Genomic DNA, 13,993 nt, shown 5'->3' with positions numbered 1-13,993 from the left:
ATGTCCTGTGTGATCTGAGTGACATTACCTTAGATCAAATCTATTTGAATGTATTATTATTATTGACACACCATGCAAATGCTGTGATGAGTAGTCACTTATTTAACTTTAAACAGCACCTGCTCATGCTGGTTAAAAGAAAACCTCATTCTGTAATTTTAGAGGAGTTTTACAGCTGTCCATTTCTGTTTGGAAATGTACTTTATTATGCTCAGTTTTCTTAACCCTTTTGATCACATTCACTAAGCTGCTGTAAAAGAATTATGTGATGCACAGAACTGCAGAAACATCCTGGTTTTGAGGTGCAGTGTCCCATCCAAATGTTTATAACAATGTGCAAAAATGTTTATAATTATATGCAAAAAAGCACATTAGAAGAGGGTATTGAGATGCTGGAGCTCTCTGCTGGCTCCACCCTGAGTTACAGCTCATTTTCAAGGTGCACTCACCCTCCAGAATATCTGAACTAAATTTGGGTTAATTTTTCATTGAGTAGGAACAGTTTCCCGGTCCTAGTGCAGCTGGGATTCTCATTTTTCCTCATTATGTCAAAGATGTTTAAATCTGGGGTAGATGCTTCTGATCCACTCATTGACCTACAATAAACTTCTCTCAACCCAAAGTCTGTCCTTACCAAAGGATGTCAGCACAACTTTTTCCAACAAAAACCAAACAAAATTTTGCTTTTTCTCCCCTATATCAGTGTCTAATTAACCTCACTGAGACAAATTCAGACACCTTATATATTTTTGCCCTGTTTTTGACCAAATACTGTGTTTAGGATGAAACATGGCTTTTCTGTTTTTTCAAAGCCATCTAGTTTGCACTGGAATTGTTGTTTCTTAGTAACTTCTGTACCTGGTGTAAATTTTAAATGAGCCTCCCCTGAGAAGGTGGTAGGACCAGAAAACCTCCAGAGCCCCTTCCACCTGAATTATCCTGAGGTTCAGCAGCTGCCATGCCAAACCTGGGTGTTATTTTCAGTTTGCACTTTGCAGACTTCAGCTTTCAGCCCCTCCATCTTATTTTGCTTGCATTTGCTAAAGAACATTTCATCAAACATCTGTTCACTCTTTTCTAAAAATACACTCTGATCAAGTCTCCACCTCTGAAAGGAGTCAGTGCTGTGCATTTGCCATTGTATATTTGCCTATCTCTTTTCTTTTGAAAGTCTGAATTTCAGAAGTATTTCATTTTATGCATGCCAGCAATGTATTTTGAAATATCACTTTGTCATCTCCACCACTCAAAGAGTTCTGTAGAACTCTCCTGTGGTGTTTTAGAGGGAAATGCTTTTTGTAGGGTCTCAGTTTCTTTTCAGTAGTTGGTTTAACCCACACTGTTTTATAGGCTAAGTTAAAGAACTAAATATTTCACATTTTTTATGTGTTAGTTAATCATCCTCAAGACCTTGCCATAAAACATTCTTTATGGTGCCTGCAGTTTTTTGTTTGCACTTGCATTTTTTCCTTCTTTCAGAATTAGAAATTTGAAATTTTGACTAGATGATGGTGAGCACAAGTCCCACTGACCTTTTCTCTTTATGAATATGCAGAGGAGCAGTTTCATTTTATCAAAGGTGTGCTGCACCTTTTAATTTTGGATGTTCAGGACAGTGCACTCCTTGCCTGGTTTGCAGCACTGCTCCTGTGACTGGTTTTGTAATTCCTGGGTTTTATCCTTTTACAAGAGGGAAATAGAACACAGCTACTAATTTAGGGGTTATTTTAAATTCTAAGAACAAATATTTTTATCATGTCATCTTGCTACTGGAGAATGTAGAAAGAATGTGACTATAACTATTATTTATTTTCTAAGAAAAATAGATCAACATCCTATAAATGGTAGTCCTGGAAGATTATTTTTTTAATGAGATCCCTAGTGCATTGCTATGCATCAGAGAAAAATAAATCAGAAGAATATTGTGACCTACATATCTTAATATTTTAGTATAACACAGCAAGTGCTTTTAGCCTCTCAGTTAAACTAGTCTGATGTGTTTAAAAAAAAAAAAAAAAAAGTCAATATGCATCTATTTTGGAAGGAATCCCAAAGCCATTAACATTTTTCATGCTAATGTTATCTTGAATGTGCAACATAAGTACAGCTACCATTAATTCTGCTCTACAAAACAGTAAAATTTCAGTTTTACTCTACATAAGTCTTCTATTCTATGACCTGAAGTAATTAAGTTTGTTCAGAGGGAGGTTCATACTGTATTTCTAGCACAGGAATTAAAGGAATCATTCAGGCAGGAGCCAAGCTGGAAGCCCTGCTGTGATCATTTTGCTCTCTTGGCACGTGGAGGGTTAACAGGAGATGGTGGATGAGCTGTTTGAAGTGTGCAAAACTTGTAGGAAAAACTGCCTTGGGCATTGCCAGCCAAACTGACTAATTGAATTCTTTTTTGTGCTCTAGAAAATAACAGTATGAATACAGAGGAAACATCAAAGGGATACTTGACCATGAAATGTTAATATAAATTCTTCTTGTGTTGCTTGGTGCTCCCAACCTTCTGATTTTGATTTTCTTCTTCTGTAGCAATACTCTTTAAACTGTAGTCACTTAGAAATTAATTTCTCCACAGGAGCAGCAATCCTCCAAAATAAATATTGACCTTCAGAGCTGAGGGAGGGGCAGTTCCTTGGGCTGCCTGAGGGAAAAAAAATCCTCAGAGGGATTTTTGGGAAGGACAAGATTTGGGAGGTGGATGGGGACAGCCAAAGGTTTGGGATGCTGGAAAAAAAGGGAGCAGAGACCCCAGAACTGTCCCAGCCCCAAGTGAGAGCTCAGGTACAGGGAATGGGGGAGTTGGAATTGTTTCATGGGAGATCTGAAAACAATAACTCTTATTGCTAAAATATTAAAAATCCAGTAAAAATAGGAAATCTTGAGAACTAGAGGGAATCTTAAGCTTGAATATTCTCAGTTGGAAAGGACCCACATATCGATCCAGCCCTTGAGCCCAAACAGGGATAAAATCCTCAGCCTTGCTGTTTCCATCACCAGGATCCAACTGAGGGAATCTCAAGTTACTTGAAGGGACATTTCAGGAATTATCAGCAAGTTGAATTTTCCTTGAAAGCTTATTCAAGGAAAAAAAAGGAATATTGAAGACAGTTTTTAAAAATTATCCCATATTTTGCTCTGTAGAAAGCTTTTTCCAACGTGGAATGGTGTAGTAATATTGAATAAGTTTGGGTTATAGTGGATATGTTTGAATAAATTTAAGTTTTGGTTTGCATTGTATGCACCAGCCAAACTATATTTAGCTGTTTTTCTCCATATTTTGCTGCCTAATTGTTTTTTTTTGCATATTTTGCTGTTTCTTCACATGCTTAGCTCTTTTTCTATATATTTCTTAATTTAAACCAGTGCTTATAAAAAAGACATAAAATAAACAATTTTAAAATATTTTAAAATATTTTAATATTTTAAATATTAAAACCCTTCAAAACCACTAAAACATAAATGATACTAAATAAAAAACCCCTAAAAAACAAAATACCAGAATTAAAAAACCCAAAATAAAAATAAACAATAAATTTCTAACCACCAAGCATTGTATCTAAAAATCTTATACAAAACACATAAACAACATAAAAACACCAATCAAAAAATGCATAATAATCTTAAAATGTATAACCGAAACTAAAAAATAACCCCCAAATTGGCTGTGTCCCAATTTCCAGAGGGTCACACTGGGGGAACTTACAAACATTAATAAATAATAGAGGCAGTAGATCCCTTAAAGCAATTTTTATGGTTTGTTTCATAAAAGAAAAACAATATTTTAACCCCTGTAAATAGCACTAAAGGAAAAAGCAAGGTAAGGGTGGGACTGAAATTATGGAGTGTAAGATTGATTATTATTAAAATCACAGCTAAAAAATAAAATGACAACTCCAAAAGTAACAAGCCTTAAGGAAAATATAAGAGATTGTTGACAGCATAAACCCTTCTTTATTTCTTATTAGCAAATTTAATGTGACATTCATTTAATTGTTTTTTTTCTGTTTTACCACAGGATTGTACGGTGTATGAAACAGAAAATAAAATTCTTCATGTGGTAAGTAATTCTGCTTTGGTATTCTCTGTTTTTACCCCACATATGGGAAAGGATTTTTTCAAAAAAAATAAGGCTGCTACTGGAAAATAAAATTCCTTACTCGTTGGCATAATTTCTGATGAATTGTATCAGCTGCTAAAAATTAAAGAGCATTTTGTGCCTTCAGAGCCCAGAAAATTCTGATGACAAAGGGCAGTGGAAGAATCTTATTCAAGATTATTGATTAGATATTGGCCTCTAGGTTCAAATACTTTATATTTTCCTGATACCAGCACAGAAAACCTGTTCTGACACTGAGATGAGTTAAAGCCTGTGGTGAAAGGGAACTCTCAAAGGATTTACAAGTTCAGATAAGCTTTTGACAAGCTCTGCCCAAGTGCCTGGCTCTTTTTTCCTTCTTTTTTTAAAGCCTTTTCCACATACTCTGCTTCCAGCAGGGATTAAAAATCTGTCATAAAACATTGATGTGCTGTTAAATTTAGAAAGCATGCAGTGACTTTTAGAGGGGGAAAAAAAAAAAGCTTACTATTGCAAACCTGGGTATGAATAGAACTTTTAAAAGCACCTGATACCTTCTGGGACTGGGGTATGTGCACACACAGATCTATCTGTCTGTCTGTCTATCTATCTATTATTTATTTTTTATTATTAATTATTTTTTTTCTTATAATTTTTAGCCCATAGTTGTTACTGTTTCAGGGACACCTTCCATAGACCAAGTTGATTGAAAACTTCTTTGTTGTTTATTTTATTAAAATAGTGTTTTCATGAGGCAGCTCTAAGGTTAAAGTATTAGAGTAGAAAGTGGAAAGTGTTGTTCTCTCTGGGGTTTATCTGCATTTAATCTGGGTAAATGCTCTCAAATTTTGAGGCATGGAGAGGTTTTCAGCTGGAAATGATGGTAATATCTTGATATGCCAGTGATTCAAATATATAAAAAAATTAAAATGTGCTGGATAAAGAATGTACTCACACACAGGAGTACAAGGAGTGCAAGTACCAACTACACCAGAGTTTTTTTTTGAGTTTCTCCATCTCTGCTGGGAGAAGATGAGACCCAAATTCTGCCCAGGGTTTCTGGCCCTGAGCTGAAACTGCCTGAAATATTTGTGGGAATGGTGACCTTCAGCTGTAGCTCAGTGGGATGCTTTGCATCTTGCAGCTGATAGAAAATCCAGATGCCACAGCCAGAGCTCCAAGACTGTCCTTGGATTTCCAGATGAGTAACTGCACAGTGAATGGGAACACAACCTATAAATTTAGGCAGTTAACTTATTCATTGTGACAACTTTATTTGTTTAACTTCTGTGGATAGTGTCAAATGAGATATTAGAAAGCCTCATGTTTTTGTAAATGCCTGAAACAAAACTTCCCTGAAGGGATTTCACTGGAATTTGCTATAATTAGGAAAAATGAGAGTACAGTCCCCAAAGCAAAATAGATGCACACAGCTCAGGCTGGACAGGAAACCCATCCTGAAATTCTGCTAAATGAATTCTTTCCCATTAACTTCAAACATTTTCAGGCATTGACTTTTTGAAGGAGTGTGCTTTAAGCAACTCACAGAAATTTGGGGATAAATCTTTCCACATGAATGTTGTCTGAGAGTTGAGCTCAGCTCCCCCCTGACCCCCAGACTTTGCTGTGGCAGATGGGTTTAATTTGTCACCCTCACTGCTGCTGTCCATGCAATGGGGCTCCTGCTTTGAAGGTGTTTCTCTGGATTTGCATTCAGGTTTTTGAGATCTTTGGCTGGAAGGCAGGATAACAAAATCATTGCATAGTTGTTGTGATGTAGAGTATCAGCTAAAGGATGTGTTCAAAGATGCATAAGAATTTTACTTCAGGAAATGGGTTAACTAAGGCACTTCTCTGCCAGGGTAATTTGTACCAAAGGAAATTTTCCAAGTTGAAGAGCAGAATTCACCTAATTATCACAGTTGGTAGGGATGATGTCATCATTTGGTAGCCAAAATAGGTTATTCAGTTGCATAAGACATTTATTTTTACATGTTTCACTCAACTTTCACTGTATTTATAATCACAAGGATGAAGTTCATTTGGTTTGGTTTGTTTTTGAAGTGCACAGTGTGGACAGTTCAGAGACACAGATATTCTTCTACAGCAGAACTGTACATAGATGTACAATTTCCTGACATTTGTGCATATTTTCTGTTCCCTTAACCACTTGCTCTTGACTTTCACACACCTGTAGCTGTGCTAAGAATTAAAATCATCTCTTTATTCTTGGTTAGTTCTTAGAATAAGAACTTCCTGACTTGGAGTTCCAGTTTGACACTGGGGGTTTATTGACTTGCTTTTCTTTGCAGTGTAAAACCCTGTCTGGGATTTGTGACCACATCATTTCCCTCTCCTCTGACTCTCTGGTGTCCCAGTCAGCACACCTCGAGGTCGTTCATCTCACCAGCATCATGCCCAGTGAGGGCTTGGTAAGTAGCCAAGAAATTTCTGCTTCAACTCTCAGAATGCCCAGCACAAGCCTCAGCTCTTTGGGAGATCTGGTATTTGGATTTAGCAAGAAATCAAAATTTATTTTCATGCGTTGCTCTCACGTTTTTGGTAAGCTGAACCAGATTTCTGAAGGTGGTTTAATTGACATTTATCTAAACAAAGGGATTGTTTTGAGTTCTTTTAAAATTAAAACCTGTTTTACCTAGGGCTTCACATATAACTGTATGAGTAGTTAAATCTGTGATCCTTTGATAGCCAGATTGCAGTTTTTGGAATGTGCTGAAATAATCCCCAAATGCAAACACATACAAATAAAATTAACTAATGTCCTTAATGTGCTTTTCAAAATGATAAGTGGAAGATCTGTGTCTTTCACTTGCATAAATGAAGTTATATGCCTCCCTAATGATCAGTTCAAACAAAACTTTTGGAAGTATCATCCCAGGAACAAAATAAATCTCTTTTGTAAATTGTTGCTCACGGAGCAGCCTGGTTGGATTGGTGCATTAGTGGTGGGTCACAGCAGTGAAATGTTCTGCAGAATTATTTGGCTACAGCTTTCAAATATCAATGTACTGATATGTTTTTGGAAATGGATTTTTGTGACATTTCAGTGGTTGGTCGATAAAATTTCTGCCTCCCCTCTGCAGTGCCTTCCTTTGCAACCATTTGATATTGGTGGGCTGTAGGAAAATAAAGATTGTGCTTGGGAACATGAGATCCCAATAAAAGCAGGGGTGGAAGGTGCAGGCACTGGGATGTTCTCACTCACTCTCCTCAAGAGCCAGGCTGATTTTCCCTGCACAGTCTCCTAGACTGCCTTCAGCTGCCTTCTCAGCACTCTTTTTATTTTTATTTTCTCCCTACAAGAAGAGTAATTCAGGAATTCTGCATTGAAGGAAGCAGTTGTAGGAGGAAATAAAGGGGAAGCGGGGAGTGAAATTGGCAGCCAGAGGCTTTTCCACAGAAAATCCCCAAACTGAGAAATCAAAATCCATTTGAGTGCCACTCTGCACCTTGTGACATGTTTCCTGTTTGTAATTCAGCATGATTTACAGATTCTAAATTTCTGTTAGTTGAGACACTTTGTATTATTTCAACATCTTCCTCTTTGTTCTGACATTGAATAGCAACACACGTCATATGCAAATTCTGCCAGAGGTACAAGGGCACCACTGCTCTGAGGGATGCATATTCATCTGAGAGTGACATATTTTAATAACATGAGGGGGTGCTGTGTGCCTGCACAAGTTTACTTTATTCTTAGGCTGATTTAGTCAACAAAGCACATTGCCACAGCATAAACCACATTTAATTTGAATTCTGTGGCCTCGCAGATGCTCAGCCCAGTGTGTATCCCTGAGCACAGACACGATTTCCTTGCTGTGCTGCTGCATCCTTCTGGCCAAACGTGCTCCCTTTATGGCCCAGTTTCCCCTCTAGGTCTGATTTTTGGGTTAGTGCAGGGTACCCAGGAAATACAGGTCAGGACATTTTGCAGATTTGCTGTGAATGTCCCAGTACTTTTGCATTAGGATTGCAACACCCTGCAGGCCAGGCTTTCCTTTCTGTGCGGGAATGGGATGTATTTCTGCTGCTCTAATTAGGGGAAAGTTCATTATCATTGCTGCAGAGGTGAACTCAGAGATGCATTTTCCTTTGAGAGGATGGAGCACAATAAGCAGGGCTGGGTGCTGCTGGTGCTTCCCATGCAGGGATGGCTCTGGTGTGGGGCAGGAGGAGGACAGGGGTGGAATCTATCCCAAAAACAGCATTTCCTCTGGGCAGCTGAGATTCCCTGGTGCCTGTCAGGAGCTCTTGGCAGGAGCTGCCCATAGAGTGTTGGAGTGTGAATTAAACTCTGGAGTGACCAAGGTCAGAGTTGTTGGCTGAGATCTTGGGGCTTTTTGTGTGGTTCCCATTCTTTTTTTTTTCCTGGTAGAACTTGAGGCAGGCAGAACCTGAGCTGGAATGCTCCTGGCTGGATGGAGTCAGGCTGAAGAGCCCCTGGGTGGTTCTCCATCCTCAGCCTGAGTCAGGAGCCAACAAAAGAGCAGTGAGTGGGCACTGCTGACAGGGGACATGAGACAAATACTGCAATCAGAACTGCCTGACAATTTCTCCCTTTTTTCCCCCCTTTTTCCCTTAGATGAAGTGAAATCACAGTGAATAAGTGAGTTTTCTGTGCCTAATTGTGAAGGCGCTGTAACGTGTTAGGTTGGAAAGTTCCTTGTAATCAATTTTGCTGACACTGTGTTCTGTTTAGAAGAAAATATGAAAAAAGGACTATAAATGGGAATAAAAGAAAAAATCATGTGAAAAGGAAAAGAAAACATTAATCAGAATCAAATATAGAACAGAGTAATGAATTACAAATGGCTTTCTCATGATTGTATAGCAGATTTTTTTCCACAGGATATCTGCTCCATTCAAGAGAAAAATGAGCACTATTCAGTGAATGGAAAGTATTCAGAGTTCCATTTTTATCCTTATCATTCAGTGTAGGGGTTGAGGCCTGATTTACCACACTTCAGCTAAGCTCTGCAGTCCCTGGAGTCACTGATTTCATTGTGAGTTGTTTTATTTATTTTTTATATGGCCTTACTGAGTGCTTCACAGACACTAATTAATTCATCCTCACAACACACTTGTGAAAAGGATACTGTAATTTTAGTTTTAGAGGTAGGAAGCTAATGCACAGCAGTTGGTGTCAAAATCACCAAAAATGTGTTTTTTAAGAGTGGCTTACTGTACAATTTTTCAGAACATTTGTTATCTTTATAGCATAAATTTAAAGCACAGGCTCTCTTGGGTTTGAGTGTAGCTCTGATTTTCAGAGCTACTGAGAACAGGGTTCATCCAGGGTTGGCACCTGGAAAACAAACACAATTATTGGAGAAAAGTGTAAAGTTGCTAATCACTCCGATTTATGGAAGAATTCACTTATCTGGAATGATATTCATCTGACTAAATTATGAATCTTCCCAAATTTTCCAAACTCCATTTGCAAAATTTTTATTGCATGCCTTCTAATTCCTTCCCCAAATGAGCCAGGAATCCTATTGACATTGCACAAGCTCACACATAACCAGAATTAATTTCCAGGTCTGAGTCCACACAGTTGCTGCACGGACTCAGAATTCCTGCAGGGCAGTGTCTGTGTGTTTAATTGTGGAAATAAATTCTGGATCATAAAGCATTTTCACAAAAGAACTCTGAGTCTTTGGAATGTGCATCTTCAGTTCCAGCATTTTCTAATTTTCCATCTGCACTTTTATGAGCTTTAGAGTCACCCTTTAATTTTTTCCCTCTCTGAAATACCTTCTTTTGAATTCTTTATTAAAAAGTGCCCTTATCTCCAGCCTTCCCAGGACACTCTGTGTGCTCTGCTTTCCTGGCAGTTTGCTGCACAAAGGAATTTGCATTGGGAACACTGGCCTTGGGTTCTGCTCCAAGTCCTGGGGACTCTGTTTGCATCCTGATCTCTGCAGGCATTTGTTGGTCTCCAGAAATACATAAAATACCAATATAATAATACAATATACAAGAGGCTTTTTCCTCTCTTTTTCTATTTCTTCACCTTCAGTCAAAGTGCTTCCTCCTTTTCCCTATTTTGCCATTGGATTTTCAGTGGCAAATACTGAAACACCCTCCATGTATTTTCTATTTCATTTTGAAGTAACTTTAAGGATTGTAAAGCTCTTTTTCTCCTGAATTGTAGTGCTGGGTATGGTAATACCATTCATATCTCAAGTGCACAGCACAATCAGCACGAACAAGATGTCTGGAAGGCAAAAGCTTTGTTTCAAACAATCAATTTGCCAAACTTGAAATAAATTCCTGCACTAAAAAAGTATTAAAATGTAAGAATCACATTCGCTCTGGCCGAAAACGCACACATAAATTTTTAGGAAATCGAATAGAATAAAGTAACTCTGTGATTTAAGAAAATTGCCTCCCCACTTTAAATTTTTTGGCTTGATGGATCCACAATAAGCCCTTGAGCCAGGAGTTTGTGCTGCTGCTGGCAGCTGCTGCTGAGCCCTGGGGATGGAGGCTGATGAAAGGCTGGGAGAACCTTGCTGTGATTTACCTCCTTCCATGCCCACAGCCAGCTCTGGAGCAGTTTGCTGTCACATAAACAGGCAGCATTTTATTGGAGCTGTTGGATATAGAGATATAGAATGGGATCAGAGATTTTTTTTTTTTTTTTTTTTTTTTTGATGTTTGGGATTTTTTTCCCCCCCTTCTGCTCTTGGATGACTGGGGATCGTCCATAGTGAAAGATTTTTACAGCCAGTATTATTTCAGATGAATTTTTTTTTTAAATCTTCTGAACTTGATGTCCAGCTCATGTATCCAGAGATACTTTTGTGTAACATGCAGCTTTAATCTTATTTGATTAGATTAGTGGTTCCTCTTATCAGGAGAGTCTAAAAGGGGAGGCAGCTGGAGTTTTATTGTTTAGATTTGTATCTTCTGATGTCTGTGGAATGTTTTCTTCTTTCCTTCTGGAATAAAGGAGGACTTTTATCCCTCTTCCTTTCACTTTTTTATTCTTTTTCTCTGTGTTGTTTGAACTTCCCCCTGCTGATAGAAACAGTGTAATCTGACACACTTCAATTAAGATGTACACTGCTAATATCCAGAACCTTCTTAATTTTTCTGCAGAGGGATCTTTTCCTGTTTCATTCTAAGAATTTAAGGAAAGCATAGATTGTGGGAATAAAAATTTTTATGAAACCAGCTGTGTAATGTTGGAAAAACAAAAAAGCTGAACAAACAGCCAAGCTGTCACATGCACAGAGCCTCCTTTATGGAGAATTATTCATCTGTCCAGTGCCCAGCTACCCTTTCAAATTGTGCTTCTCTTTCTGTGGCATTTGTAATTTAAGGTGATGGAAGCCAATCTTTCCCATTTTCACCAGCAAGGAATTGCAAGGGAAGCAAGAAGAAAAAGTAAAATATGAAGGCAGCTTTTTTTTTTTTTTTTTTTTGGTGGGAATATGTCTGGCCTAAAACTGTCAAGGTGTTCATCTAATTATTTAGAATTATTTTTAAAGGGTTACAGAAACTTGACAAATTTCCACCGTGCTTGACATATAAAGGTTCTCACAGCCTAAAAGACAAAACAAAATCAAATCTGCTTATACAGAAGAATAAAAGAAGTTACTATCTTAAGTATTTTGAGAAGTGGAAGTTATCTTGCAGGAGGGAGAATTGAGGTGTTTAAATTTGGACAAAGGACTGCAACATATAAAGCAGAAAACAAAATGTTGAGAGGGACTTTTTAATGGTATAAAATTTAAGCAAAAAACTGTCACCTTCTCAAAGCACTCATGGTATTGGTTTAAATGCACCTGTGTAACTCTGATGGTTGAAATAAGATTAAAGGACCATTTTTTATGGGGAAAAAGATCAAGGAGTGTAAGAGTTCCCTGGTTCCCTGGTTTTTCAAATCTGCATCTTTGCTGTCACTGCTTCCCTGTGCTGGAATAATTGTTGACACTGAAAAACACACTGCTGTCATTCTATCCTGCTTAATTAACCAGATGATTCTGCAAGAAAATTTTCAAGGAAATTCCCCTGACAACTGGATATGCTGTTTTCTGGGGAAAAGTGTCTTCAAAATAGGATTTGAAATGGCTGATGCCTTCCCATATGTTTTCAAAGGTCAGATTTTAATTAAAAACCTTTAATTCACTTTGTCTCTAGGGGACAGTGGCAGTTACTCAGAAGCAGCCAGGGTTCTTGATTTGATGCCTGAGAAACATTTCCTTGTTCTCTAACATAGGTCAGTGTCATTCTTCAGAGTTTATGTCTGACACATCAGTTATTAAAGAGCAACTATTTATTTCTAAATGTTGACCAGTCTGAGCCATATTCAGAGTGAGAATCTTTGACTTTTGCCTTATCTCCAGATAAGGGGCACAGCTTGTTGTTCTTCTCTCTGAGATCATTGCTGACATTCAAGGATAAAACAGAGAGACTAAAACCCCATTTTTGGGTTGGCAGGGGGAATAAATTAAAAAAGAGAGGGATATTAATGATTTTGAAAAAGGACTCCAGTGCTATTTTGCTTCTAAGGGCATGGAATGGTAAGGGAGCAGAAGGAAGGTTGGGCACTGAGTCAGTGGGATGGACAGAGCAGGGAAGGGTGTGACAGGGAAGGACATGGCAGGAAAGTCCTGGCAGGACAGGAATGGAAATTCCTGAGCTTGTAGAGCAGGAAAGCAGCCAGAGAGCTGGGAGGAGAGAGCAGCAGTGGAAACTGGAAGGAAAGGGGAAGGAGAAGCCTCCAGAGCAGGACTCACATGTCAGGGTAGGTGTCACTCTGTCACACTGGCCAGAGCTGTGCTGGCACCTGGGCACTCCCAGGGACCAAAAATCCTCTGGGTATCACTGCCTAACCTCAGCCATATGAAAAAAAAAAAAAAATATATATATATATATAAGAATTTTTATATTTTTTTACATTGAATAATCTTTCCAGCTTTTCAGGTAAGAGATACATCGGGGGGTGCTCTGCTCCTGTAATGGTCAACAAGAAACAAGCTCATTATTTTTCTTTTGGAAAAACAAGGATGAAAGCTCTGTGTAGGATAATTTGAAGGCTATGAGTCATTCACTGAAATTGTTTGGTGTTTTTTATATTTTCTTAAATTTTAATAACTAGGATGAAAGAGCAGATAGCAAAATGTAGGGTAATTCTGTGTGATTACTCAGGTTTTATGTCTCTCCGATGGCATCTGTGAAGAGATAAAATTATAATTTGATTTTTTCCCAAAAATACACAGACATTAACAAGAGTCTAAGAACTTTAGGAAGAAATAAGTGGTAAAATTTAGTGAAAAGTTTAGCACTCTGTCCTCTTGTGGCTTTAAAGATTTTAATCTGTTGGGCTTTTTGAGCAGGGAATGAATCTTATCAAAACAAGTGGGATGTTAGGACTGTGTTATTAAATTTGGTGTAAAAGTGTGGCTTGAAATGTGTTCCTGAAGCTCACCAAGTGCTAAAAGAGCAGGAGTGTTGTGTAATGTTCTCGTGACAAGTTCACTGTGGAAATTCAGCATAACTCACACTTAGATGGGCAAAATTCCTGCTCCAGATTTTTAGTGGGGATTCACCATCCCATTGTCCATGGGAAGCTCCAGTTTTCCAGGAGTGCTCCAGTTTGTGTCCTGGGGCTGAGCTGCACAGGTGGGGAGGCACAAGGAGCCCCCTGACATTTGGGCTCAGCTCCTCAGCCCCTGCTCTGGCTGTCTCTGCTCATCCTGTCACCTCCTCCTTGGAGCAGAATTCTTGATGGGCTCGTTACAAAGCTCCTGTTAGTTCACTAAGCTCATTTCCCCTCTAAATTAGCAATATAGGCTCTGGCTTTGTTTCTACTGAATCAGGAACTCGTTGAAAATGGGGCATGTAAGTTTAAAAACCACTCCTGCTCATTCTTTC

General features: G+C 38.4%; 2 protein-coding genes across 2 annotated transcripts in view; both read left to right on the top strand.

Moving 5' to 3' along the window:
• The window catches only part of LOC306808552 (sodium/hydrogen exchanger 2-like), a 516,475-nt gene extending 502,814 nt beyond the window's left edge, over positions 1-13,661 (top strand). Inside the window, exon 13 of the mRNA XM_079319225.1 lies at positions 13,650-13,661. The gene's annotated coding sequence lies outside the window, so the exon portion shown is untranslated. The remainder of the gene's footprint in view (positions 1-13,649) is intronic.
• The window catches only part of LOC306808623 (connector enhancer of kinase suppressor of ras 2-like), a gene marked incomplete at its 5' end in the record, with an annotated part of 175,918 nt that overhangs the window by 100,915 nt on the left and 61,010 nt on the right, over positions 1-13,993 (top strand). Inside the window, 2 exons of the mRNA XM_079319342.1 lie at positions 4,028-4,069; positions 6,400-6,519. Coding sequence (XP_079175468.1) covers positions 4,028-4,069; positions 6,400-6,519 — 162 coding nt within the window. The remainder of the gene's footprint in view (positions 1-4,027; positions 4,070-6,399; positions 6,520-13,993) is intronic.

The sequence above is a fragment of the Erithacus rubecula genome, assembly GCF_903797595.1.
Source record: "Erithacus rubecula genome assembly, chromosome: 15".
NCBI lineage: Eukaryota > Metazoa > Chordata > Aves > Passeriformes > Muscicapidae > Erithacus > Erithacus rubecula.
This window is presented reverse-complemented; position numbering and strand designations above follow the sequence as displayed.